Consider the following 25,838-nt stretch of genomic DNA (forward strand, 5'->3'; position numbering starts at 1 on the left):
TTTGAGATTTTTAGAGTGCTAAAGTTAAAATGACTATGAAGTTAAACGAGTTGTTTCACTAGTACATGTCAAATTTTAGGGGTCGATGATTAATTAGAGTTTTTATTGTGTGTATTAAGAATATATTTAGTTTGTGTATCAACAAACACAAATTAGAGTTTTAATGATACTTTGACCCTTTTCTAGTCCACACTCCAGGTGGATGATCTTGAATATTCTTATTTTGATTGATATCTTTTTAATGTTATATATGTTCAATAATTTTAATTTTTGATCTCAAAGGTTTGTTGAAACAATTTACATCCAAGGAGAAAAGTGGATGTAAATTTTTTAATTCAAATTTTATGATTTAATGGAAGAAATCATGTGAAGACGAAGAAAGGAAAAGGGGAGAATGAAGGTGATGAACGTGAAATGGGAGGTTGATGAATGAGAGTGATTTGAATATGATAAAGGAGTTAATCATGGGATACAAAATGTGTTTAGATACTCAATTACATATTAATGTAGGCTAATTATTAAAGAATGATAATATATTTCAATATATTCAATTATTTAAAAATATGAATATATATCGAGAAACTTACATACATATAGTATATTAAGAAAATATTTACTATTTATAATAATAATATTTTTTTTCACTTGATCACTTTTAATATATTTATAATACAGTTTTAATACATATTACAAAGAACAATTTATTATTCACATATAATACACATTTTATTGTTAATTAATATATTTATCTCACATTTTAATTCACTTATAATACAATGTGTCAAATTCTTACAAAACAAGCATAATATATTGTTAAACACAATTATAATACTCCCTCTGTCTCGTTTCCTTTTGGTTAGTCCCAAAAAGATTGTCATATTTCCTTATTCGTAAGCATTTAAAGGTACAATTCATCTTTCACTCTTGTTGGTCCCACTTAACTTTAAAGATAATACTCTAATACGAGGAGAGAGAAAAATAAATTTACTTTTTTGAAGGACAATTTAACAAACATTTCAAAGTCTTCATTATTTCTTAAATTCCGTGCCCGGTCAAATGTTGCCACATAAAATGAGACAGATAAGTAATATTTATTGCATACATAACTTACTTTTAATATATATTGCAGATTTAACATAAAACTGTTATAAATGATAATAAATACTCCCCCTGTCCCTATTTAGTTTTCCACTTTAGAAGTGACACACGTATTAAGGCACCAATTATTATCATAGATTAATTAAAATTTTACCCTTAATTTAAAAGATTATGTAATTCCACAAGTATAATTAATATATTTTCTGGTTCCAAAAAGATGCATTACAACTTAGTAGTACTAGAAATTTTCTAAAATTAAATAAGGACATATTAGGAAAAAAATTATTGGCCTTTTTGATTTATTAAAATGGACAAGTAAATAGAAACAAATATAAAAGAAAATATGAATAAGTAAATAAGGACAGTGAAAATAAAAAACATCACTAAAATCAATAATTATTTAATAAAAATTATCATTATAAGTAATTATTTAGATTCATAGGGCCTGACTAGTCGAGCCCAATTAGACATGTTTCTTTTGTTTTCTTAGGGGATAAGCCACCCACCTTGTCTTAGTGCCCAAGTCATCAAACTCTCATCTCTCTCACTATAAGTAATTCCCAGAAACACAATTGAAAACCTAAAAGCACTCAGATTCTTCTTTTTCTTCATCTTTTCAGTTTCAATCATCAATAACGAAGATAGATTCGCTGAAATCAACAGCTGTGGTAGTTGGTGCCCTAGCTTGTGGGTGGCTAGCTATTAAGTTTGCCTTCAAATCGTTTCTCGAGAAAGCTCATGCTGCCTTGAACAAGTCTGACCCTGCTCGTGATCCTGATGATAAAGATGATCCGGTAAATCTCTATTTGAGATTAATCCTTCCCAAAAAAATTTCGTCCATTCACTTTTAATTGTTTATGAGGTATGTCTAAAAATTACAATTTTGTTATAAAGTATTTGTATTATTGTGAATGTCTATCATGTGGAGTCCTTTTTAGGATATAGTTAAAGAGTCCTACTTGGGGACCAAGTTAGATTTCTCTTATAAATAGAGTGCTCCTCTTCATTGTAGATTAATTCATCAAGAGAAATAACAAGTATTCTCTTCTTTTCTCTCTAGTTTCTTCTTCTTATTCTATAGTTTTATAACACGTTATCAGCACGAGACTCTAATTTCTCAAAAGTGAAGGTTAGATTTGAAGAATTAATAAAGGTATTATTTATTCTTTTATTTTTAATTTTAATGGTCAATCTTACATAACTAGAGTTCACTGCCCTTCAAAGTTCGGGCAGGAACTACCTCTCATGGGTATTGGAATGAAATCCACCTTGATGCAATGGGTCTTGGAGACACCATAAAAGAATAAACTAAGGCATCAAATCAAAATTGTGCACGAGCAATGATATTCTTGCGTCATCATCTTGATGAGATTCTGAAAATCGAATATCTGACAATTAAGGATCCACTTTTTTTGTGGAAAAACCTAAAAGAAAGATTTGACCACTTGAAGATGGTCATACATCCAAAGGCACGATATGATTGGATGCATCTAAGGCTACAAGACTTTAAGTCTATACATGAGTACAATTCTTCCATGTTCAAAATCACTTCTCAATTGAAATTATGTGGAAAAACGATTAGTGAGATTGATATGATGGAAAAAACGTTCTCCACTTTCCATGCCTCGAATGTGCTCTTGCAGCAACAATATCGAGAGAAAGATTTCAAAAAGTATTCTGAACTAATTTCTCATCTTCTTGTGGCCGAGCAAAATAATGATTTATTATTGAAAAATCATGAGAATCGACCTACTGGATCTGAACCACTTCCTGAGTGAATGAGGCATACGCCCACCATGTTAGGCGTGAAAAAGGTCACGGTCTTAATCGTGATCGTGGACGTGGACGTGGACGTGGACGTGGACATGGTCGTGATTATGGTCAAGAACGTAATTCTATTCCTGGCATTAATCATTCATCAAATAAAAAGAAAAAAAGAAAGGATGAGAAACGTGAAACAACTAGGGAAGGTTGTTTTCGATATGGTGGAAGAGGTCATTATGCACGTGATTGTCGTACTCCCAAACACTTGGTTGAGCTTTATCAAGAATCACTAAAGAAGAAAGAGAAAAATCCTAAAGCAAATTTTATCTCTAAAAATCAAGTTGACATCACGCACTTGGATGTAGCAGATTTCTTCGCACATCCTGAAGGAAAAATAGATCACTTAATTGGTGATGGTTCTGTGAACATGGAAGAGTGATATTTTTTTGGTAGTATTTATTAATAAATTTCATGTAATGATAGTTGTTTGCATGAGTATTAGTATTTTAAATTAGTTTAGTCGTTCATTAGCTTGTTCCTTAATTCTTAATTAAATAATATAAATTTTTTCATTGATTTATTTATATGATTCTAATATGATAGAGTTAGTCAAATACTAAATTTTATCACGTGTTTGTATTATATTAGGTCTTTAACTTGGTCTAATGTTAAAAACATAAATTCTGATATTAACTAGGATGTATCATGTGTTTGTATTATATTAGGTCTTTAATTTGATCTAATGTTAAAAACATGCAGTCTGTTATTAACTAGGATTAAATGATGATTTTATTTTATTTTCCTAACTACTCGTTTTTGACTTAGAGGAAACAATAAATTAAGGCTCAATTTTTAATATTTAATTATTAATTTATTCCTTTGAATATGATTGTACCCTTTTGACAACACTAATATTTAATATATATTTATTTTGTGTATGTCATTTCATGTGAAGATATGACTAATTCTAAGAAAATATTATCAAAATATGAAGATATTTGTGTAATTGATTCTAGTACAACACATACAATATTCGAAAATAAGAAATATTTTTTCTCATTTAAGTATGGGTAAAATAAATGTTACTACAATTTTTGGTAGTACTAATATGATTGAGGGTTTTGGAAGAGTCATTGTAATTTTGCCCAAGGGAACTAAACTCATCATTAATAATGCTATGTTTTCTCCGAAATCTAAGAGAAACTTGTTGAGTTTTAAAGATATCCGTGAAAATGGTTATCATATCCAATCAATGGATGAAATAAATCTTGAATATCTTGGTATCACCAATAATGTCTCTGGGCAGACATGTGTTATAGAAAAGTTCCCTACTTTATCTTCTGGCTTGTATTGGACAAAAATTAGTGCAATTGAGGCACATTTTTATAGTAAATAAGAAGTTTACTGATTCCAATACATTTGTACTTTGGCATGATCGTCTAGGACATCCTAGGTCAATAATGATGACACGAATTATAGAAAATTCGAATGCACATCCACTAAAAGACCTAAAAGTTTTTTTAAATGGTGAATTTTCTTATACTGCTTGTTATCAAGGCAAGTTAATTGTGAAACCATCACCAATGAAAGTTAAGATTGAGTCCCTTGCGTTCTTGGAACTTATACATGGGGATATTTGTGGAACTATTCACCCACCTAGTGGGTCATTTAGATAATTTATGGTTCTAATAGATGCTTCTTCTTGATGGTTTCATGTGTGCCTATTGTCATCTCGTAACTTGTCATTTGCAAAATTATTGGCACAAATAATAAGGTTAAAAGGCACACTTTCCTGATAATCAGATTAAGTCCATTCGTCTTGATAATGCTGCAGAGTTTTCATCCCAATCATTTAATGATTATTGTTTAGTAATTGGGATAAGAGTTGAACACTATGTTGGTCATGTTCATACTCAGATGGTCTCGCTAAGTCATTAATTAAACGTTTGCAATTAATAGCAAGACCATTGCTTATGAAAACTAAGTTGCCCACTTCTGTGTGGGGACATGCAATTTTGCATGCTGCAACACTTATTCGTCTTAGACCGACAAGTTATCATAAGGTTTCTCCATTGCAATTGGTTATGGTCAAGAACCTAATATATCCCATCTAAGACTTTTTGGAAGTGTTGTACATGTGCCTGTGGCACCACCAAACCGTACTAAGATGGGCTCTCAAAGAAGGTTAGGAATATATGTTGGGTTTGAGTCACCCTCCATTATCCGCTTTCTTGAACCATTGACTGGAGACATGTTTACTGCTATATTTGCAGATTGTCGGTTTGATGAGACGATTTTTTCAAAATTAGGGGTAGAGAATAGGAAAATAAAACAAGAAATTTTGTGGAAAAATTTATCATTGTCTCATTTTTATCCATATTCTTCTACTTGCGAACAAAAAGTACAAAACATTATTCATCTGCAGAAAATTGCAAATCAAATGCTAGACGCATTTACAAATTTGAAAAGGATTACTAAATCATATATTCGTGCAGAGAATGTCCCAATTCGAATTGATGTCCCTAAAGAACCATCCACTAGTGTCATAGCTAATGAGTCAAAAACACACCTAAAGCGTGGTAGACCATTGGGGTCTAAGGATCAAAATCCTAGAAAAAAAAAGATTAAATGTCAAGATGACACTATGAAAGAATCTCATATGGAAGTTCAAAATTTGAATAGTCTGATATTCATGAAAGAATCAATGAACTTGAAACTCAAGAAAATAATGAACTTTCCATAAATTTAAGAGATGTTGAAACTAATATGAATCGATCAAAAATAGTGATTGATTATGTCTTTGCATATAATGTTGCAACAAATATCATGCAAGATAATGAGGATCATGAACCTTAATCTTTTATAGAATGTCGACAACGAAATGATTGGCAAAAATGGCAAGAAGCAATTCAATCAGAGTTGAATTCACCTGCCAAGCGTGAAGTTTTTGGACCTATAATTCAAACACCTAATGGTATTAAACTTGTTAGTTACAAATGGATTTTTGTGCGAAAAAGAAATGAGAAAAACGAAATAGAAAGGTATAAAACACACCTTGTGGCACAGGGATTTTCTCAAAGGCCTGGCGTCGACTATGAAGAGACATACTCATCCGTTATGGATGCAATACATTGCGTTATCTCATTAGTTTCACAGTCCATGAGCAACTTGAAATGCATTTGATGGATGTGGTTACATCCTACCTTTATGGATCACTTGATATTGAAATATACATGAAAATTGCTGAAGGATTTGCGATGCCTAAATCATGTAATTCAAAATCTCGAGAAATCTATTCAATTAAATTGCAAAGATCATTATATGGTTTGAAGCAATCTAGGCGCATGTGGTATAACCGTCTTAGTGAGTATTTAATTAAGGAAGGTTATACAAATGATGCAATTTGTCCATGTGTCTTTATAAAGAAAACAATATCAAAATTTGTTGTACTTGCTATTTATGTTGATGACATAAATCTTATTAGAACTCCAATAGAGCTTCAAAAGGCAATTGATTATTTGAAGAATGAATTTTTGAGATGAAAGATCTGGGAAGGACAAAATTATGCCTTGGTTTGCAAATTGAGCATTTACAAATAGTATTTTTGTTCATCAATCTGCCTACACAGAAAAAGTGTTGAAAAGATTCTGTATGGATGAAGCGCATCCATTAAGTACTCCGATGATTTTCCGTTCACTTGATGTGAATAAGGATCCATTCCGATCTCAAGAAAAGGATGAAGAAATTCTTGGTTCTGAAGTACCATATCTTATTACAATTGGTGCACTAATGTATCTTGCTAATACTACAAGGCCTGATATAGCTTTTGTTGTTAACTTGTTAGCAAGGTATAGTTCTGCTCCTACTAGGAGACATTGGAATGGGATCAAACACATTTTGCGATATCTTAAAGGGACAACTGATATGAGCTTATTTTATTCTGTTAATTGGAGCTCAAATCTTGTTGGTTATGCTGATTTAGGATATTTATCTGATCCACACAAAGCTCGATCCCAAACAGGCTATGTGTTTATATGTGGGGGGACCGCCATATCTTGGAGATCTACAAAGCATTCCATCGTAACCGCTTCATCTAATCATGCTGAAATAATAGTTATTCATGAAGCAAGTAGAGAATGTGTGTGGTTAAGGTCAATGATACATCTCATTCGAGAGAAATGTGGTACTTTACATGAAGATAATGCAGCATGCATATCACAACTTAAGGGAGGATTCATAAAAGGAGATAGAACAAAGCATATGTCACCGAAGCTTTTCTATACACATGAACTTCAAAAGAATGGTGATATAAACGTGTAACATATTCGTTCAAGTGACAATGTGGCTGATCTATTCACCAAGTCTCTACCAACTGCAACTTTCTAGAAAATGGTGCACAAGCTTGGAATGTGAAGATTCAAGTCTCTGGATTGATGTTCTCATTAGGGGGAGTTAATATGCGCTGTACTCTTTTTCTCTTACGAGGTTTTGTCCCATTGGGTTTTTCTTATAAGGTTTTTAATGAGGCAGCCTAGATGCGTATTAATAGATATGTGTACTCTTTTCCTTTACTAGAGTTTTTCTTTTCTTAAAGTTGTTTTTAGTAAGTTTTTTGACGTGGCACATCATCTATGAATTAGACATTCAGGGAGAGTGTAATAAAGTATTTGTATTATAGTGAATGTCTATCATGTGGAGTCCTTTTTAGGATATGCTTAAAAAGTCCTACTTGGGGACCAATTTAGATTTCTCCTATAAATAGATTGCTCCTCCTCATTGTAGAATCATTTATCAAGAGAAATAACAAGTCTTCTCTTCTTTTCTCTCTAGTTTTTTCTTCTTATTCTATAGTTTTATAACAAATTTATAATATTTTTAATATAATTTTTTAATATTTATTTTTTTTGACATAGAATTGAATTAATTTAATTTAATTTTTATAATTAGTTAAATTAAATTTTAAAAAATCTAACCTGGCAATTAAAAATAAATATAGGAAATATAAAGAGTAAAGAGTACTACTAGATTCAAAGTTGTTGAATCCAATCTGTAAAAGTTTGGCGCCGCAAGGGAAAAATATTTTTGTCACAAATTTCAAAAAGATAAAAAATTTGATTTTGGAATCGAAAGAGCAATTTGATTGAATTAATATCGTTAAAATTAGGGTGAGCACTGCAAGGTGCAAAATTTTATACGCCTTGCAAGACTCAATAGCTATGAGCCTTGTAAGACTCAGCCATATAGGCGTTTTTTACTAAATTAAAAATAATTCTATTTCATTTTGATTGACTTTTAAATTCACCAAATTAAAAATAATTTTGTTTCATTCCGATTAACGTTTAAAAAGTTACTCCATTGTACTATCTTTATGGTGCTTAAAATTTTTAGAGGTTAAATGAATTCACGCATTTGATGTGTATTTTTTTAATTCAAATATTAATTTACTGTAAATTGTTTACACGAACAAATAATATTTGAACAAAATAATAGAAAGGTAACAATTAATTCAAAGCATAGGCGCAGTGCACCATAACCTTGTAAGGCGCGGGCCTACGTGCCTTACTTGAGATTTTTACAGTGTTTGAATTAAATAAACACTGTAAATTTTTACGCAAATACCTACTATGGATAAGTTTCAACAAAAATGAACAAAAAATTAATAAAAATATATATAAAAAAGCACAAACAAAAAAATTTGATTAAAAAAATTTACAGTAAAATATTATTTGAACAAAAAAAAATCAAATATGAGAATTCATTTAACTTCTTTTAAGTTTTAACCACCACAGAGATTTTAAAATAAAGTAAAAAAAAATATTTTTTTTAAATTAAACCGAAATAAAAAAATAAAAAATTGGCGGAAGGCGCAGAATTTCATGCGCCTTGTAAGCCATAAGGGGGCTGAGCCTTACGAGGCTTATGGAATTCCACGTCTTGCAGCGCCCACCCTAATTTTAATGACGTTAATTCAACCATTAGAAAATTTTCCTTTTGGTTCTAAAACAATTATGTTATCCTTTTGAAATTTTGACATTTTGTACTCTTTTTACTCCGAACTCTGATCTATAGTATGTGAAAGTATCAAGTCAATTTGATACTATTATTCCATGTGGAGGGTTATTAGGTCCGAATGCAAGAGCGGACCCACATATATAGGTAAGAGTGCATGTGCACCTGTTAACTTCGAAAAAAATTACACACACACACATAATAATAGTAAATATATTAAAGAGTGCACCTTAAGGACTCATTTGGTAGGCGATATTAGATTGAATAATCCATAGATTATAATTTAATCCAACTAGTACATTGTTTGGTTAGTTCATTTAATTTAATCCATGGATTGTTTATCCATTATATATGGTCTTATCTTATCCCTAGAAAATGGAGGGATAACTAATCTAAGGTTTGTTAAACCTTGGATAAGACCCTTAAATGACTAAACTAACCCTTTATTCCTTTTTCTAAATTTCTTTTGTATTTAATTTCCCTTTTATTTATATTGGAACGATTATAAATATATATTTTTTTATTTTCCAATTCGTTTAGTGTAATTTAATGATTTCACTAATATTTTTTTCTCTATTTTTTTTAAGATAGTTTGTTGATTATCTACTTGAACTGTTTTTTTTAATTTTTTTAAAAAAATAAGCTTTAGGTATTGAACAATTTAAGTAGTCTTAAATCTATGTTAGGTTTAAGATATACTTAGCCAACAAAAAATTAGAAATACATTGTGCCATCAATGATCTTCTTAGTGGTACATCACACCTTAAAATCAATAACAATTTTATGTGTATATGTATTTTATTTAACTAATTAAATGAAATAGAAAATTCTTTAAAAAAAATTATCCGATCCGATGGTTATCTATCTTGACCCAATTACATGAAACAAACACTCATAATAATCCCTATACTACTAATCTCTGCAATACTAATTCCTGTTTTACTGACTTTGCATTATTAATCCCAGCATTATCAATGTTTGTACCAAACGACCCCTAAAATCACATAAAACTGTGTCGGTCTGCTGGTAGAAGCAAGGAGATCCACCCTTTCAACCCAGGTTCAATCTTGGGTGACATCTTATCAGACATTTTCATTAATTGTCATTTAAAATATGCTATTATCCATTAATCGTCATTAACAAATTTTTCTATGATCCATTGATCCTAGGTGACATCTTATCTTTTTACTCATTTAATTATAAACTTTCGAGTTTATTTATAACATCAAAATTGCTAAAAAGGGTAGGGTTTATTTATAACATCAAAATTTTTAAATAGGGGAATTTGAACTCATGACTATCTAATAACTATTAATAACTAACAAATACGACATTTCCATTAATTGTCATTAAAATATTGCTATTATCAATTAATCGTCATTAAAATATTACTATTATCCATTAATCGTCATTGAAAACTTCGCTAATACTAATCAAATACGACATTATCCATTAATCGTCATTAAAAACTTCGCTAATACTAATCAAATACGACATTATCCATTAATCGTCATCAATAAAAAAATGCTATTATCCATTAATCGTTTTTGAAAAAGACATTATCCATTAATTTTTATTAAAAAATTTGCTATTATATGTTAATCATCAATGAAATATTCGCTAATGCTTAAATTAAGATACTACTAGTACATCCAAACTCTTTAAATCCTGAATTCGCCTCTGTCAGAATATTATATGAAAAAAAATATATTTCATATGATACAACCGAAAGATCCATGATAATGATGTTGAAGATATATTTGGAGAACTTTTAAAAATATAGATTTTAATATATTTTGGTGGTATTAACTAAGGGAAAAGGGTCTGATATACTCCTCAACTTTGTCATCTGGAGTTGATATGCCCCTCATTATGAAAGTGGCTCATATATGCCCCTACTGTTATACAAACGGCTCACTATACCCCTACCGTTACAAAATGAGCTCACATATACCCTTCATTTAACATAAGTTAATAAAATTAGTTTTTAAATTTATATTTTTTACTTTAATTTTTTTTAAAAAAAATTGTTTAGGGGTATACATAATTCTTTTATCAAAGTTCAAGTTATATTTTAATTTTTTTCATACATAAATTATTTTGTGACTTCTTTTATTATAATTATTTGAGTTTCTTATTTTTATCTTTTTCTTTCATTCATTAGTTTAAAGAAAAAAATTTAAACTGTTTTTTTGTTTATATTATAATTTGACTTTTGTATTCAAAGAAAAAAATTTGGTCATCTACAATAAGTTTTACAATAATATTAATGAAACATAAATAAATTTGATTATCAAATTAATAATTCTAAATTAGTCATTGAAACAAAAAAAATTAAAAGAATATATTTGACGAGGATTAAATTTACTCGTATGAGATTATATTTTTTAGAAAAATAATAAATTAGATTAAAATTAATTTTTTTCATTTCCTGTTATATTCAAGGTGTTTTGATGCTTCTCACAAATGTGAGGACCTGTTCCCTGATAGAGTGCTCTCCTCCGAATACAAATGGAGTACAGCCGAAAAAGCTGTCATGTCGGGTGCTAGGTGAAAAGTGCAGTGACCTACACAAATAAGAAGCGCGGATGAGATTGTATGTTTTAGTATCTCATAAATGTAGGGACCTGGTCCTAGGCAGAGTTTCCTCCATCAGGTGCATAATGGAGTACAACTGTAAAAGTTGTCCGCGTCAGAAGGTTGGTGAAGCGTCAGCGTATTACATCAATCAGATGGAGAAGGGTGCTTGTCCAATAGATAATTACTCTTTATGTTATGATATTTTCAACATGACAAACTCCATATTAAATTCATTCATCCAAAGAAGGAAGTCAGTAGCAAATCTTTTCAAGAACTCACAAAGAAGTTTGCAAGGGACCTGGTTCCCGCAAGACTACGATATGAAAAGGTGATGATACAGTTATCAGAAAAGCTGTCACCTCTGATGCGGTAGGTGCACAACTTTTTTGAACTGCAAGCCTTCAACCAATAGGATTTTCTTAAAGAATTTGTGGTGATTTATATTATCTCTTTCCAACAAACACAAATTTAAGACTTGGCAAACTACAATTGGATTTTCTCTCAAAATTCACAAGCTTGAAAAGTGAAGGCGATCTTCAAGGAAGAACACTGCTCATCGACAAAGAACTAGATGAAGTGCTAAAGATTCTTGTTGTATTTAGAGCTTAGTGTCTTATGTGCTTACATTGTAAATCTGATCCTAATCTATAAAGTATTCAGATCTTGTTTCGATTTGTAAAAGTCTAAGTCATCTAGAGTTAGGTAATTTAGTGGGCAACATTGTTGTTGCCTAGTCAAAATCTAAATCGTCCAGAGAGTGGGGGTTTAGTGGGTGGTGTGGTATCCACTTAGAAAAATATATATTAATCGGTGAGGGTTAGTATAGTGGGTAGTATTGTATCTACTCTGGCTCAGCTAAGTGATAGAAAGTACTACTTAGCATAGAGATTAGGAGGTTAGTCTCTTGGTGTAAAACTGGTTTTACTTTTGCTTGTAAGAAGTTGTGAAACGCAGTTCGAAAAGTCCTGTTGAGACAGGTCGTGGTTTTTTCCCTTGAGCAAGGAGGTTTCCATGTAAAGTTGTGTGTTCAACCTTTATTTTTAGTACTTATTTGTTGTCTGTTATTGTAATTGTGCTGAGGACCTGATCCATCAAAACAGGTGGACGCAACTTATAGTTACTGTTCCTACTGAGTCAAGGAATCTGGTCCTTGACTGATTGGTGGGTGCATACATTCCAACATTTCTGTTAGAGGAAAAAGGTATATGTGAGCTATTAGTTTATAAGTAGAGGTATATATGAGTCACTTTCATAACAAGGGGTATATCAGCTCTAAATGATAAAATTGAGAGACATATCAAAACCCTTTTCCCTCAAATTAATGATGTAGGAAGTACTAAAAAGGAGAAATAATTATTCTTTCTAAAATAATTTAAAAAGAGTAAGAAAAATAAATTACAAGCAAAGAGTTATCGGTAGCTCGATATAATATCAAATAATCTGCAATAACCGCTTATAGTAGTTTGAATCAAAAATTTAATTACAAATGTGTGTCAAATGTATAAAGCAAAAGCTTCATTGCTTGCTTGTGATTTTCGTTGAGGTTGTAAATTTGGTCACCTAAACTTAGTCATGACTTGTGACTTTTTAATTATATATTATAATATTGTATAATTTTAATTTATGTGATATTTTTAGTTTTTGTGAGTTAAAAAATTTAAGTTTGGTCGAAAATTTGTATATGAAAATTTTAATTTATTTGAATCAAATTTATGTATAAATAAACTATGTAAAAAATAATATAAGTCAGAATTAATGGCGGAGTAAAAATTTCAACTAAGGAGTTCCAAAATATAGAGAAGTTAAATTGTGTAGAAGTCCAGGAATGTCAATATAAAATATATATATATAAAAATATAGTTTATAGTACAATTTTCTAACGAAAGAATATCGATCGACATTCTTTAATTGTACATGACTCCCCAGTAATCACAATATTTAGTGATTCAAGAGATATATAAGAAAAATAAACTTATTTAAATATTAAAATTTAGAACAAGCTACATAAATTGAGACAAAGAAATTACTTTACCTTTGACTTAGACACATCAGTAGTACTTAGGGGACCATCTTGCTTTGAAAATAAATTATTTAAACTACTTATTTTGTGTATTGAAACTAAATAATATAAATTAATGGGCAGCAAGATAGTAGATTTTATCGACGGGTGTTAAAAAATAATATAAAAACATAAATGTAAAGAGATTTAAAAGTAAATTAATTTACGTTATGTGGTTTTGGTGAGATATCATTATTATAGTAAGTGAAGTGGATTCTTACTTATAAAATAACAAATACCTATAATGTATAAGTATCAATATATTCTTGTGAGCTTCTTACTCGATATGCTTGAAAGCGATTATTTAACTTTTGTTGAAATAAAATGAAGAAATTTTCGAAGTAAAGGTTTGAGTGAGCCGTAAAAAAATTGAGTGAAATTAACTAGTCATTTTCTATGTTCTATTTTCTATGCAAAACATTTATTCGTTGATTATATTATTAAGTCATTTTTAATTTGAATAATATACTTTTAAATGGTAAGATATTGTATTGAGTGATTAATGATTATTTCTTTATTCAACATTTAAGTATTATAATTATCTAATTGAACGAAATATAAAATCTAGAATATTATATCTATAAATTATTATGTTATAAAGTGATGGCTGACTTTTATGGTATTAGAATTTTGATGGTGGTGGCGGGTGGCTATGATGGTCGCGCAGTTGGAATAGTGATAATGATGATTGTTGATGTCGGTGTTGATGGTATGATAGTAATGGTTGATAATGTTAATTTGTGTAAGAGTGATTGACGATAGTGATATTTGTGATGGTGAAATAGTTATTATATTAATTGTATGATGATTGATAATGATGATTGACATTATAATAATAAAAGCGTGAGTGACATGCAGGGCTTGACATTCGGTTTGTTCGGTTCGATTTACGAAATTAGGCGCAATTTTTCATACTTCGATTTGAAAAAAATACAAACTGAAACTTAACTGAAATGAATTCGATTCAGTTCGATTTCTACAATTAGTTCGATTAATTTTTTCGATTTTTATAATATATGAAACGCTGATCTGATCATTAACACTAACCCACTACATATACTATTTTTAAGCTTTAATCAGCCAACAAACTATTTTATGCTTAAGGCGATTAATAAGAATACAACATACTAAGAAACCAAGAGTATTTTACTGCCACAAATCACAATAAGAACTATTTTGCAGCTAAGAAGTGCAACAAGCCAAAACCAAGTGCACTGTGCACATTGTACACTAGCACTAGTGTTTTAGTGTTTACTACCTGTGGAAACTGGTAAGTTTAACAAAAACTAAGAAACCAAGAGTATTCAAAATGTAATAAAATACTAGAGTATTAGAATTTAGACATCAATAACAGTCAAAACAAAAATAAACAACACAAGAGAACTCTCATGCAGTCACAACTCACAGAACTCAGAACTCTCCCTGCGAAGGCAAAGCAGTCACAACTCACAAATTTCAGAAAGCAACGCCGCAACTCGCAATGCCTGAACGCACTCACAAAAATTCTGAGTTCTGAATTAAGGCCTAAGGGATTAAAGATTTAGGGATATTTCATATTGGGCTTTGTTGGGTACTTCATATTAACTCTTAAAACTTAAAAGTTCATATATAAAATATAATGTAGTAAATACATTAAATTCAGTTTTTCAGTTAAACCGAAATAAAAAACTTAAAAACCAAAAACCAAATCGATATATTGAAATTTTAAAATTAAAAATCAAAACCGATCGGTTTAACAAAAAAATCAAAATCGAAATTTAAAAAAAATCAGTTCGATCGGTTTTTTTGATTTCGACCTAGTGACATGACAATTGTGCAATGATTTCACATAGTAGTTGTTGAAAATGGTGAAAGACCATCTTCGCAATAATATTTGAATAGTTATTTTTAAGAAGTTTTGAATCATTCGTATTCAAATGATCAAAAATTATTTTAATTAAAAAAAGGGGCAAGGAAAGGGAAAGTCACTACTAAAAAATCACCATTTCCCATTAAATTTACCACTAAAAAATATTTTGGCTATTTTCATAAATATTTTGATTAAATGAGCTAGAAACTAAAAATAGAAGTGTTTTCACATGAAAAAAATTAGAAAACTTCCCTAACATTTCAACGCGAATCTATTTTTCACCATGCTTTTTTCTAGTGAGTTGATTAGTGAAAAATAAGAGGAAAAATCATGTTTATAACATAATTTTTTAAAAAAGAATCTCTATTTTTAATAATAAATAAAAAAATGATTACAAAACAAAAAATCAAACACACAACAGGATGAAAAGTTTAGTTGAGCTATTAAGATTCTCAAGAACTAAATTAAGTGGTTAGTTTTTGAATAAAAAATAAACTTAATGATTGAGGTCATTGTAAATTATGGAACACGTCCTCACCAAGAATAATATCTTCTAGGAATATCTTTTATTAACTACCAATGGTAAAATATATTTGTCAAAACACTATTTTGATACATTATCCAACATCATACATCTTATCTATGATTATAATAATAAATATGCCACCAACCTTTATATCCAAACCAAAACACTTACATATTTTCAATAAGAAGTTCTTTTCTTCCACACCTAACACAATCGATTTGATTCTAAAATGTGTATAACAAGGAGAACAATTAGAAGGTAAATCAATTTATTCAAAACAAAATGTTATAAATTAGATATAACATCAAAATCAACATTAATGGATGAAGATGCAAAGTCATAATAATATTAAAATTCAATAAATAGGTCAAATGCTTGCTTATAATGTTTCAATTAATTAATATTTTCGTGGCTTGTCCTCGATGGGAAAGCTTATAAAATGATCCTAGATAATTAGTCTAATCACATGTCTATTTTATCCAAATCCACGTTACCACATGTAAGAACCCAAAGTAGTATATTTAGATTAAAAATAATGATCACGCAACATTAAATATTATGTATACAAAAAGAAAAAGAAAAGACAAGAAGGCAATCTATTGACATATTTTAAAAGTCTTTTCGTTCCATATTAGTTGTTTATATTATAATACATAGTTATTTCATATATGAATCTTAAACATACTACGTAATTTATTCCCAGGACTTTGAAATCAAATCCCTATCACACCTACGACCTTTGTAAATCATTATTTACATACACCACTTTTGTGTTTGACCAATTTTTTTAATACATGTTCATATCACGATTCAATAAAATATGTGATGATTTTATTTAATTTAGAGTTAATATACTCCTCCTTAAAATACCACGGCTACCACTATCGTCATTGTTTGTGAAAGACCTTCAAACTAATTCGAAATTCATCCACAACAGCTAAACAACTCTCCGATCAAAAAAATAAATAAATTACATAACAAATACTTAATTTTCAAATTTGAAATTTTAGATCTCCTATATGGGAAAAACTAAAAAGGTGTCACTCATATGCCTAATTAATCATCGTAGAGTGAGTGTTTCATTTAACAATTAATATAGGATACATTTTCTTAATTTCTTAAATTTTTTTCATATAATCAACTTATTTTCATTGTGTACTTTCTATGGGAAAAACTAAAAAGATGTCACCCATATGCCTAACTAATCTTCCCAGACATATTTCAAAAAAGTTATTAAATATATTAAGAAAATGAAAAGAAAATAAGACACTTCAATAGAATTGGAAGAACAGTACTATTTTACAAGATGATTATGATAACTCACATTTTAATAGGATGAGTATTTGTGTAAAGTGCAATATTTTAGGCTTTTAAGTTATTAGTAATGCAAGTTTCACTATTTGAGAAAAAATACATATCATATGAATGGTCAATTTTGTGATTCTTGTAGACCTTTTGTATGAAAAGAAAAAGGGTTTTAATTTCGAGTAATTACAAATAAAGACTTTAGGCAGGAGATATTCATTTTACAAAAGAGTATTAAATGTCAAACTCCAAACCTACTTTGAGTAAGAACATTTAATGGTGGTGGCTCTCATTGGCCGTCAGAAGCCGAGCTAGTGGGATTCATATATATATATATATATATATATATATATATATAAACCTTCAAATTCATTAATTTATAATCTCCAAACACTTAATCTTGGTTCCGCCTCTGATCATACAAAAAGCATAGAAGGTAAATCTATGGTTCCACATTGCAGAAGTTGCCAGTTGGATGAACTTAATAAAAACAACTTTAAAAAAAGTACTTTTGAAAGTGTTGAAATTTATTTTTAAAATAAGCAGTTATGCGTTTGGATAAAATTGCTGAAGTTAAAAAAAAGTTGTTGATGTGTTTGACAAATAAGTGCTGATAAATAACTTTTTAAATCAAAATGTCTGAAATACCCTTAAAAGCTGTTAACATAATAAAAGTTAATTAATTTATATTTTACAGCCATAAATAATTATATTTTGTTATCATTCACATATTTCTTTCTCATCACAAATTATTTATAAGAGGAATATAAACTTATTATAGAGTTTAAAGATATATAATTTGAATAGATCAAAGAACGATTTAAGATTTTATTTTAATTTCATCCATAGGTAATAATAATAGTCTATCATTCACATATTTCTTTATTATCACAAATTATTTATAAAAGAAATATAAATTTTTATTTAAGTTATATGTGCAACTTATTTTACATTTTAATAATATATAATTTGAATAGATCACTTGAAAGATTTAAGATTTATTTTATTTTCATTCATTAGTAATAGTAATTGTCTATCATCCACACGTGAAAAGGGAAAAATAAAAGAAAGAGATGTTAGGGTTATGTGGGTAATTTGGAGATTGCATAAAAATATTAATGGTAATTTTGTGCATAATAATTTTTTATTTTAATAAATAATACATATTAAACGGTTAGTTATAAACAAAAATGACACAATAAAACATGACATTACATGTCTAAAATGAATAACATTTAATTAAAATATTTATATAAAAATTATCGTCAACTTTAAAAGCTATCAATTAGTTTAACCTTTTGTTATTCTATTTATACACCAAAATGAATGATCTGCTGGTGGAATAAAAACAAGGATAATGGAGGGAAGGCGATTAAGGTGACGAGTTGGATGAAAGTAAACCATGTTCTCTTTTAAAATGGATTTGGATTTTGTTATACGTGGACTAATAAAAAAAATCCATATATTTTTAATTTTATATATTCCACATCTAGTTACGTCAATTGGAGTGACCATTTTAGACTTAATTGTAATATTTAGGATATGTTTAATTCAAATGCATTTTTTCAATTTATTTATTTAAATTCTATACAAATTTAAAAAGTATTCTGATTTTAAAATATTAAAATAAATCAATTTAAAGTCTTCGATTATAATTTTATCACGTAGAAATATTAATAAAAAACTTATTATAAAAAGAATAAAATACTAGTAGCTCCTAAACAAATAATCCAAATACAAAAGCACACTTTAATTAAAATAAAATATTACTATTTTTTTTCAAAAACCATTTTTTATTTTTATACATCTTTTTTATTTACTCATCGTCCAAACATTTGTCACATCTTACAACCACATTCGACTAACAAAGTATGCCACGTAAACGGAGGTCGGAGGTATATTATATAAGTTCCGTAGTAAAATTCGTCTGGTAGGTCCAAATAAAATGTTGTTGTCGATGTTGAACAATGAAGTTCTTGAATGTTGATTTGAAATACCCCAACGTAAACAAGTTTTGCTGCATAATTATTGTTTTCTACAAACTTTTGAGATTCATTTTATTGGATTATTGTTATCCACAATAATTACAATAAATATCTTGTTGAACTCTCTTTCCCCTTTGCACTTCAATTTGTAGTACAAACTATGTCTTTCTTCTTTTGAATTTCAATTTTTGAGTATTACCCCACTTGACAGAACTGGAAATTTGCCTAGGATATTCTCTTTTTCCTCCTTTTCACTTGTATTTCTACCACAAAATCAGCAGTTCCCAGGTTTGTTTGATCTTCAATTTTGTTTTTGTTTTTCATGTTTTGGTGCTATGTTACTTGAGATGATTGTAGTTGTATGAGTTTTGGTTAATTTGTTGGTGGAAAATTCTGTATGTTGCTGAACTTGGTGAATCCCTTTGTTGTTTTGTTTAGTTTTGTTCGTTATAGAACCTACAAAGGCAATTGATTGAGAATTTGGTTAAAAGTTGCAGCTTTTTTTTTCTTCTCTAGAATGCTTCCATGATGTTGAGAACTTAGAAGGGTTCTAGTTGATACTAAGGGTGTGATCGAAGTAAAATGATGGGTTTCTTTTCATTCTTTTTTGTGTTCGGTATGTAAGTAAAAAGTTATCCTAAAATATTTGTATATAATCTAGATAAATACTATCAAGAGGGTGGGGGTAGGAGGGTGTGGGGTGGTGGGGATGCAGGCTACTTGGCGGGGATGAAGATGAGGTGTGTGGGGTGGTGGGGATGCAGGCTACTTGGCGGTGGTGAAGATGAGGTGTGTTGGAGGGTGGTGAGGACATAATGAACTTGGAATGCCTTGTGGAACTTGTTTTCCTAGAGAGAATTTTTGACCAACTGAAAAGGGGGAAATTGGAAATGTTTTGCTCCACATCGTAAAGGCCCTAAGTGCTTCGAAATTCTGCAATTAAACAGTATTGTACTTAATGTTTTGTTCAAACCTTGTCATGGTACATCATTCTTTTTACATGTTTTCAGGAGATTTTTGATATTAATAATACTGTATTATTGGGGGGGGGGGGGGGGGGGAGAAAAATGTGCATGGGGGTGGGAGTGAGGAAGATGTGTTTGTGCTGATAGTTCTATTTTCCTTCAGACATGTGGAACAGACAGAAAGGAGTTTGGCATTTAGATTTATTTAAACTTGATTTCGTATTCTGGCTCAATTTAGCAGCAAGTTTTGGGGGGGGGGGGGTTTGTTGTGACATGTGAGAAAGCCTTTGCCATTGAGGATTTGATATACTTTCTACTTTGTTTTCTGCAGCAAGGCAGCTGTTATTTATTGAAAAATTTAAACAGCAAATTAACTTTTTTTCCTTGCAAATTGGACCATATGTAGCTCAATTTGCCTATCTTATAATGTTGGACTATATCATGACTTCATACTCGCAAGTAGTTTTGGCTTAGCACTGATTATAGTGAGTTTGCAACCATGTTACTAGATCTAGATTGATAGTAGAACACAAGTTGTCGCCATCTGCCCCTCAGGTCTTGCACAAACTATTGAAGAAAGGCATATGCTAATGCTCTTAAGAGAAAAAAAGAGCAGAAAATTAGAAGTGGAAGTGGAGAGAATAATGTTGGGGCTTGAATGGCTGTGGTGGAAATTGGAACTTAAGAGAAATTGAATCAAATCTCTCTTTTCACTGACCATTTGGAACTTTAGAAATAAAGAATCAAAATCTCTTCTTTCACTGACTGTGATTATTTTCAGCGGAAAAGATTTCGATCAGCAGGAAGTCAGCATATAATATTTTGAGATTTGGCTATGAAATTCCTTACCTTGTGGAACTTCGACAGATCTTCCTTCATTTACTCAAGTCAGAATGAAATGGACAGATATTGCCACTCGTTAGCTTATGACTGGCTGGTATCGTGAAGAATAAGAAATTTTGAAAACCAAGATTTCCTTCACTGTCTAAAACTTGGGGATCTAGTATATTTTTAACCAGCCAGAAGCCTTGAAATTATGTCAGCTTTTGACCAAAGTTGTACCCAGGTTTCAGAAGTTTTAAGTCGTTGGGAGGCACTTCATTTCAGGAGCTTCTAGCTGTCAAAGAGAGTTTAAAATTGAGGAAAACAAAACAATAAGAGTTTCCCTGAGAATAGTGTGAAACATGAAAATGTTTTACTCTAATCAACTTTGAGGTTAAGCATTGAAATTCCTTTTCCTGTACCATCTTATGAAATGTGAGGGAATTGGATTGCCATAGCTAAAAGTGCTGCATCATTTATATCAATTAAATTTTGCTCAAGGAATGCTAATGTATTGCTATTTGTATTAGAGATAACCTTCTGTTATAATTACCAATTGGACTTATCAAAAAGAATTCTCAATCGTGTATGGATCTAAGGGGATTCAAATACCAATTACAGGGTCAATTAAGCTGCAATTGTCATACTAACATGTAGGAATTTATATTTGATGTAACCTTCAGTTGTAATTGCGAATGTTGATTTTGAAACAAGAGGTGCCTGATTGGTTCATGCAAGATTTGATCACAAGTGTGTAACATCCTTATAGCACAAGAGGAGCTGGATACTCTAGAGGGTGAATTAAACTCCTATTGTGAGAGTAGGAAATTTTCTCTTCTATTCTGAAGGTTTAAATAATCACTTTTATTAATGTAGTGCCTTTTGATTTTGGTTAGAAGTTAACAATGTAGGACCATAATATATTTTGCCTTTTAGGATGGTTTAATGATTTGAAACTGAAAGGCGTACAAAATCTCTCTCTTTCTTTGGTGATGTACTATTTTTAGCTAGCATGTTATTTCAAAGGTATGGTAAAATGTGGATTCTAGAGGTTCGTGGGTTTCTTAGGGTTATGATGTTCAAGGGCTTTGTTTGGGCATTGCAAATAATTTACAATGTCATAAAATGTTCTTAGAATATGAGTTTCATAACATGGAGAACTTTTATGAAAGAAAGTGCAGACAGTGTTGTCAAAGCTGCACTTGAGTCCTGAAGCGAGGATCAAGACGTGTTGAACGCTTCGCCTCGCTTAATGTGCGCTTTAGTGTCGTCATCAAGTTCTTAAGGCATACTTTTCCTTGCCAATGAACCTCTTCTGATGAGGCGACACTAAAACAATTTATATTGCACTTCATAGTAATTATTTTTCAATTTTGCTATTCATATATTTGTCATATATGCACGGACACACACACACACACACACACACCCACACACACACACACACCCACACACACACACATACACCCACACACATACATGTGTGTATGTATGTAGTTTTCTCCCTTTGCCCCTTCTTTCACTAAATCCCACAATTTATTTGCGCTTTGCGCGTAAAGCCCCAATGGACCTTAGATTTGCTCTTTTTGCTTTTGATGAAACTGAATGCAAATAGTGGAATTGTATGGATCTTTTCTGTTTACCTGTGCTGTGTTACTCATTCGGCAAAATCATAGTTGTAAATACTGTGAATCTTGTAAAAGTTATCCTAAGATAGAAGTCATAACTAAAAAAGAAATTGAAATGAACTTTTTGTGGATAACCAACCATGCCTTACTGATAGCTCAAACACTTTTTTGACAAAGATTAATGTGGACGAGGTCAAGATATATTAGTAGGAATCATGACCAATAGGAACCAAAAACCTTTGAACTAAATTTATTGCTTTCTTTCAGTATCTGTATCAGCATTGTCGCAGCATGATCCAATATGAATATTATGTTACTCAAGAAAATTCAGAATCACAAACATCTCATATAAGTAATAGGATACTGCCTGCCAGAAATTTAAGATACAGATGAAATTCACACATCGATTTGTTATAAGATACATACGGTTGGGTGTTTGTATCTAACTTCAGTATGGTGCTTCATAGGATCCCAACAGCTATGGTTATGTTTTAAGAATCAAATTAATCCCTAGTTTTAAGAACACAATGGGTTCCCCTGTAATTCTATTGTTAAGTATCAAGAAATATACTTTTGCAGAAAATGGACATTGTTTCGCGCAAGAAGAAAGAGGAAAGTAATCTAAAATTTTATGTAACCATCCATCTTTTCTTCGGAGCTTATTTCGTCCAATGTAAGATTACTCGAATGGCTAACAGGATCTGAAGTAAAACTTGTGAAATCACACTTATATTAGAGTCTAAAGTACTGTTGTCTGCTCAGATTTACATATTGTTTATGAAATTACATGCATGCCTGGAGTATTGTATATCATCCTAGATTAAACCTTTCATAAAAGTTGCTGTATCTAGAAAGGTACATCAGCTATTCCTAATCTAATTGAATAAGTGAAAAGCTTCATGGATCAGTTTTAGCACATATTGTCTAGTTATTTTGATGCACTAATATACTGGAAGTGGGAAGTCAAAGGCAGTTGAAATAATAGTTTCCTCTAATATATGTTCTAGGATGCATGTGCCCTTTCTTTTTCTTGATAATCCATGGATGTAGCTTCTTTCTCCTTATATTCTGGAAATAACTGCTGAATATCCAAGGAAAACATAGGAAACCACAGTGCATTGTATATAGTGGCAATTAGGAAGTAAATGAATTTACGATGTTTTTGAGACGAGGAAAGAGCAGATTAGCAAAATCCAGTTTAATTGTGTATTCTTTTGTTTTCCTTATGGTGTTCATAGGAATCTAGATTTTATCAACTCTCTTCAGAAGCAAGGAATGTATTCTTGTGTTTTTTGCTGTACATATTCAGCACCATATTACTGCTGCTTCATCAATCAAGTTGTACATTTACCAATCCAAAAAAAATAAAAAAATAAAAATCAAGTTGGAGACATCTCTGCTTTTAGAAGTATGAGCCGGGATGGACTACTTTTGGCGTTGTGATGGCAGATACTGTTTCCTGGTTATGAATAGGCTCGCCTGCCTTTGTTATCGTTTAATCTTCGGTATCTGGTTTTATTTCAGATGACGTGAGAATTATGGCCACATCAGTTACATCTGCTGAAAGCAGGGGATCCTTAAGTAGTGATCTGTTCTACGACATACTTAGGCGTCTTGATGGTGCAACCTTGGCTAGTGCCGCCTGTGCCTGTGAAGCATTCTGCTCGATTTCCAAGGAAGAGAAGCTTTGGGAAAATGTATGCTCTTCCATGTGGCCTTCAACTAACAGGGATGACGTCAAAAGTTTAATATCTTCTATTGGTGGATTTAAAAAATTCTATGCTGATTGCTTCCCCCTTATCGTGAACAAGGAAGTGCCTGAATGTCGATGGAATGAATATCTCGAGTATCCTGAAGAATTGACTGAAGCTGAATATTATGGTGACATGGATGAAATTGAAATTGTTGCTCCATCAGATTTTGTCTCTATAGTCGATGTAAGATACAAAGATAAAACGATTTGCTCGAAAGTCCTTTGGGGCATTCCTAACGCGAATGGGTTCCCACATTGGTTTTACAGCTGCCCATTTCGAATCGATCTTTTCACGTACTCTACTAGAGATGATGAACATGCAGGTGAAGTTACTCTATCAGTTTCTGATGGATTGCCTCCAATTACATCTATGGAGAAAGAGAGGAAAGATGGTAAGCTCTGGCAAGAGCTCAGGGATGGAATACGCCTTAGTTGGATTGTTGTGAATACCAAAATAAAACAAGCTGCTAATCTCTCAAGCTGGAGTCCGCTTGGAGGGCAAAGACACTGGCCAACAGATAAGGACTTCCTGCTTCGCTTCGGTTCAGTTCTTCCTGCCAAGGACATTCTTCCTTGTCAAGCTGTGGAGTGTATCGTTCTTATGAAGTTCAGAGTGATCTATACAGAAGAGGGAGGCGTGCCGACAACTCTCAAACTGACAGAACTAAGCATGCAAGTGGGTGACATGGAAGGTGCACATCTAAATGGTAGAAACAGTTTGCTTGTCCTCAAGGAAGCGTTGAGCTGTAAGCGGAGCAAGAATTATGACGAGGCGCTTGAATCATGTCAACTGTACTCAAAGGTGCAAAGCGAACTACGGGAAGAAAAAATGAGAAATGAGAGCAGGTTAGATAGACTTTATATATTAGGAGGCATTATGGCATGCATCACGGTTTGTTTCTATTTGTGGTGACATGAGTTGATATCTTTTTGGGTCATCTTGACAGTTCTCTCCACTCTGATGTTGATGTAAATGCAATTTTGACCAGCAAATGACCTGCTGATTTTACCCAACCTTCCTTGCGTTGTAAATATTTGTTACTGTTTATTTGGACCATTTTTCGATTTGTGCTTCTCATTCATGTCAAGTTAACCTTTTCAGTATTATTCCAAATTTATCGATGTCTTTGAAGGGCCTAATTGTTACCGTTTATGTTGGCATGACACTGGCCCTACGACGATTGTGTTGACACATTTTCGAATGATAGTTTGATCTCTTACATTCTTATGATAGATTAAGTTGCAAATTCATTGAGAGCTGTCTTACCATTCTCTGATACCACAACCTTTTCAGTATTATTCCAAATTTATCGATGTCTTTGAAGGGCCTAATTGTTACCGTTTATGTTGGCATGACACTGGCCCTACGACGATTGTGTTGACACATTTTCGAATGATAGTTTGATCTCTTACATTCTTATGATAGATTAAGTTGCAAATTCATTGAGAGCTGTCTTACCATTCTCTGATACCACAGAGTCCATATGGTGCAGAT

The 25,838-nt window shown here is 31.1% G+C and overlaps 2 protein-coding genes across 4 annotated transcripts; both read left to right on the forward strand.

Annotated features, from left to right (window-relative positions):
• The first annotated feature begins 6,513 nt into the window (after positions 1 to 6,513).
• LOC138338631 (secreted RxLR effector protein 161-like) lies at positions 6,514 to 7,182 on the forward strand. The gene has a single exon (XM_069289604.1). It carries the CDS (start codon positions 6,514 to 6,516, stop codon positions 7,180 to 7,182), a length of 669 nt encoding a protein of 222 aa, XP_069145705.1.
• Positions 7,183 to 19,018: 11,836 nt separating this feature from the next.
• LOC101253418 (probable F-box protein At2g36090) lies at positions 19,019 to 25,408 on the forward strand. 3 transcript variants are annotated; one of them, XM_026032806.2, is made up of 2 exons: positions 19,019 to 19,120; positions 24,115 to 25,408. In XM_026032806.2, the coding sequence occupies exon 2, from the start codon at positions 24,129 to 24,131 to the stop codon at positions 25,254 to 25,256; it is 1,128 nt and encodes a 375-aa protein (XP_025888591.1). In that variant the 5' UTR covers positions 19,019 to 19,120; positions 24,115 to 24,128; the 3' UTR covers positions 25,257 to 25,408. The 3 variants fall into 3 exon arrangements, with proteins under 3 accessions (XP_025888591.1, XP_004247155.1, XP_010326365.1); XM_004247107.5 differs by having other exon boundaries at positions 19,021 to 19,463; XM_010328063.4 differs by having other exon boundaries at positions 19,024 to 19,085.
• Positions 25,409 to 25,838: the final 430 nt, after the last annotated feature.

Source organism: Solanum lycopersicum, chromosome 9 (assembly GCF_036512215.1).
Source record: "Solanum lycopersicum chromosome 9, SLM_r2.1".
NCBI lineage: Eukaryota > Viridiplantae > Streptophyta > Magnoliopsida > Solanales > Solanaceae > Solanum > Solanum lycopersicum.

Bases quoted from the DNA above. Each gene is read 5' to 3' on its own strand.
- LOC101253418 (XM_026032806.2), top strand. From the start codon at position 24,129: ATGGCCACATCAGTTACATCTGCTGAAAGCAGGGGATCCTTAAGTAGT.
- LOC138338631 (XM_069289604.1), top strand. From the start codon at position 6,514: ATGGATGAAGCGCATCCATTAAGTACTCCGATGATTTTCCGTTCACTT.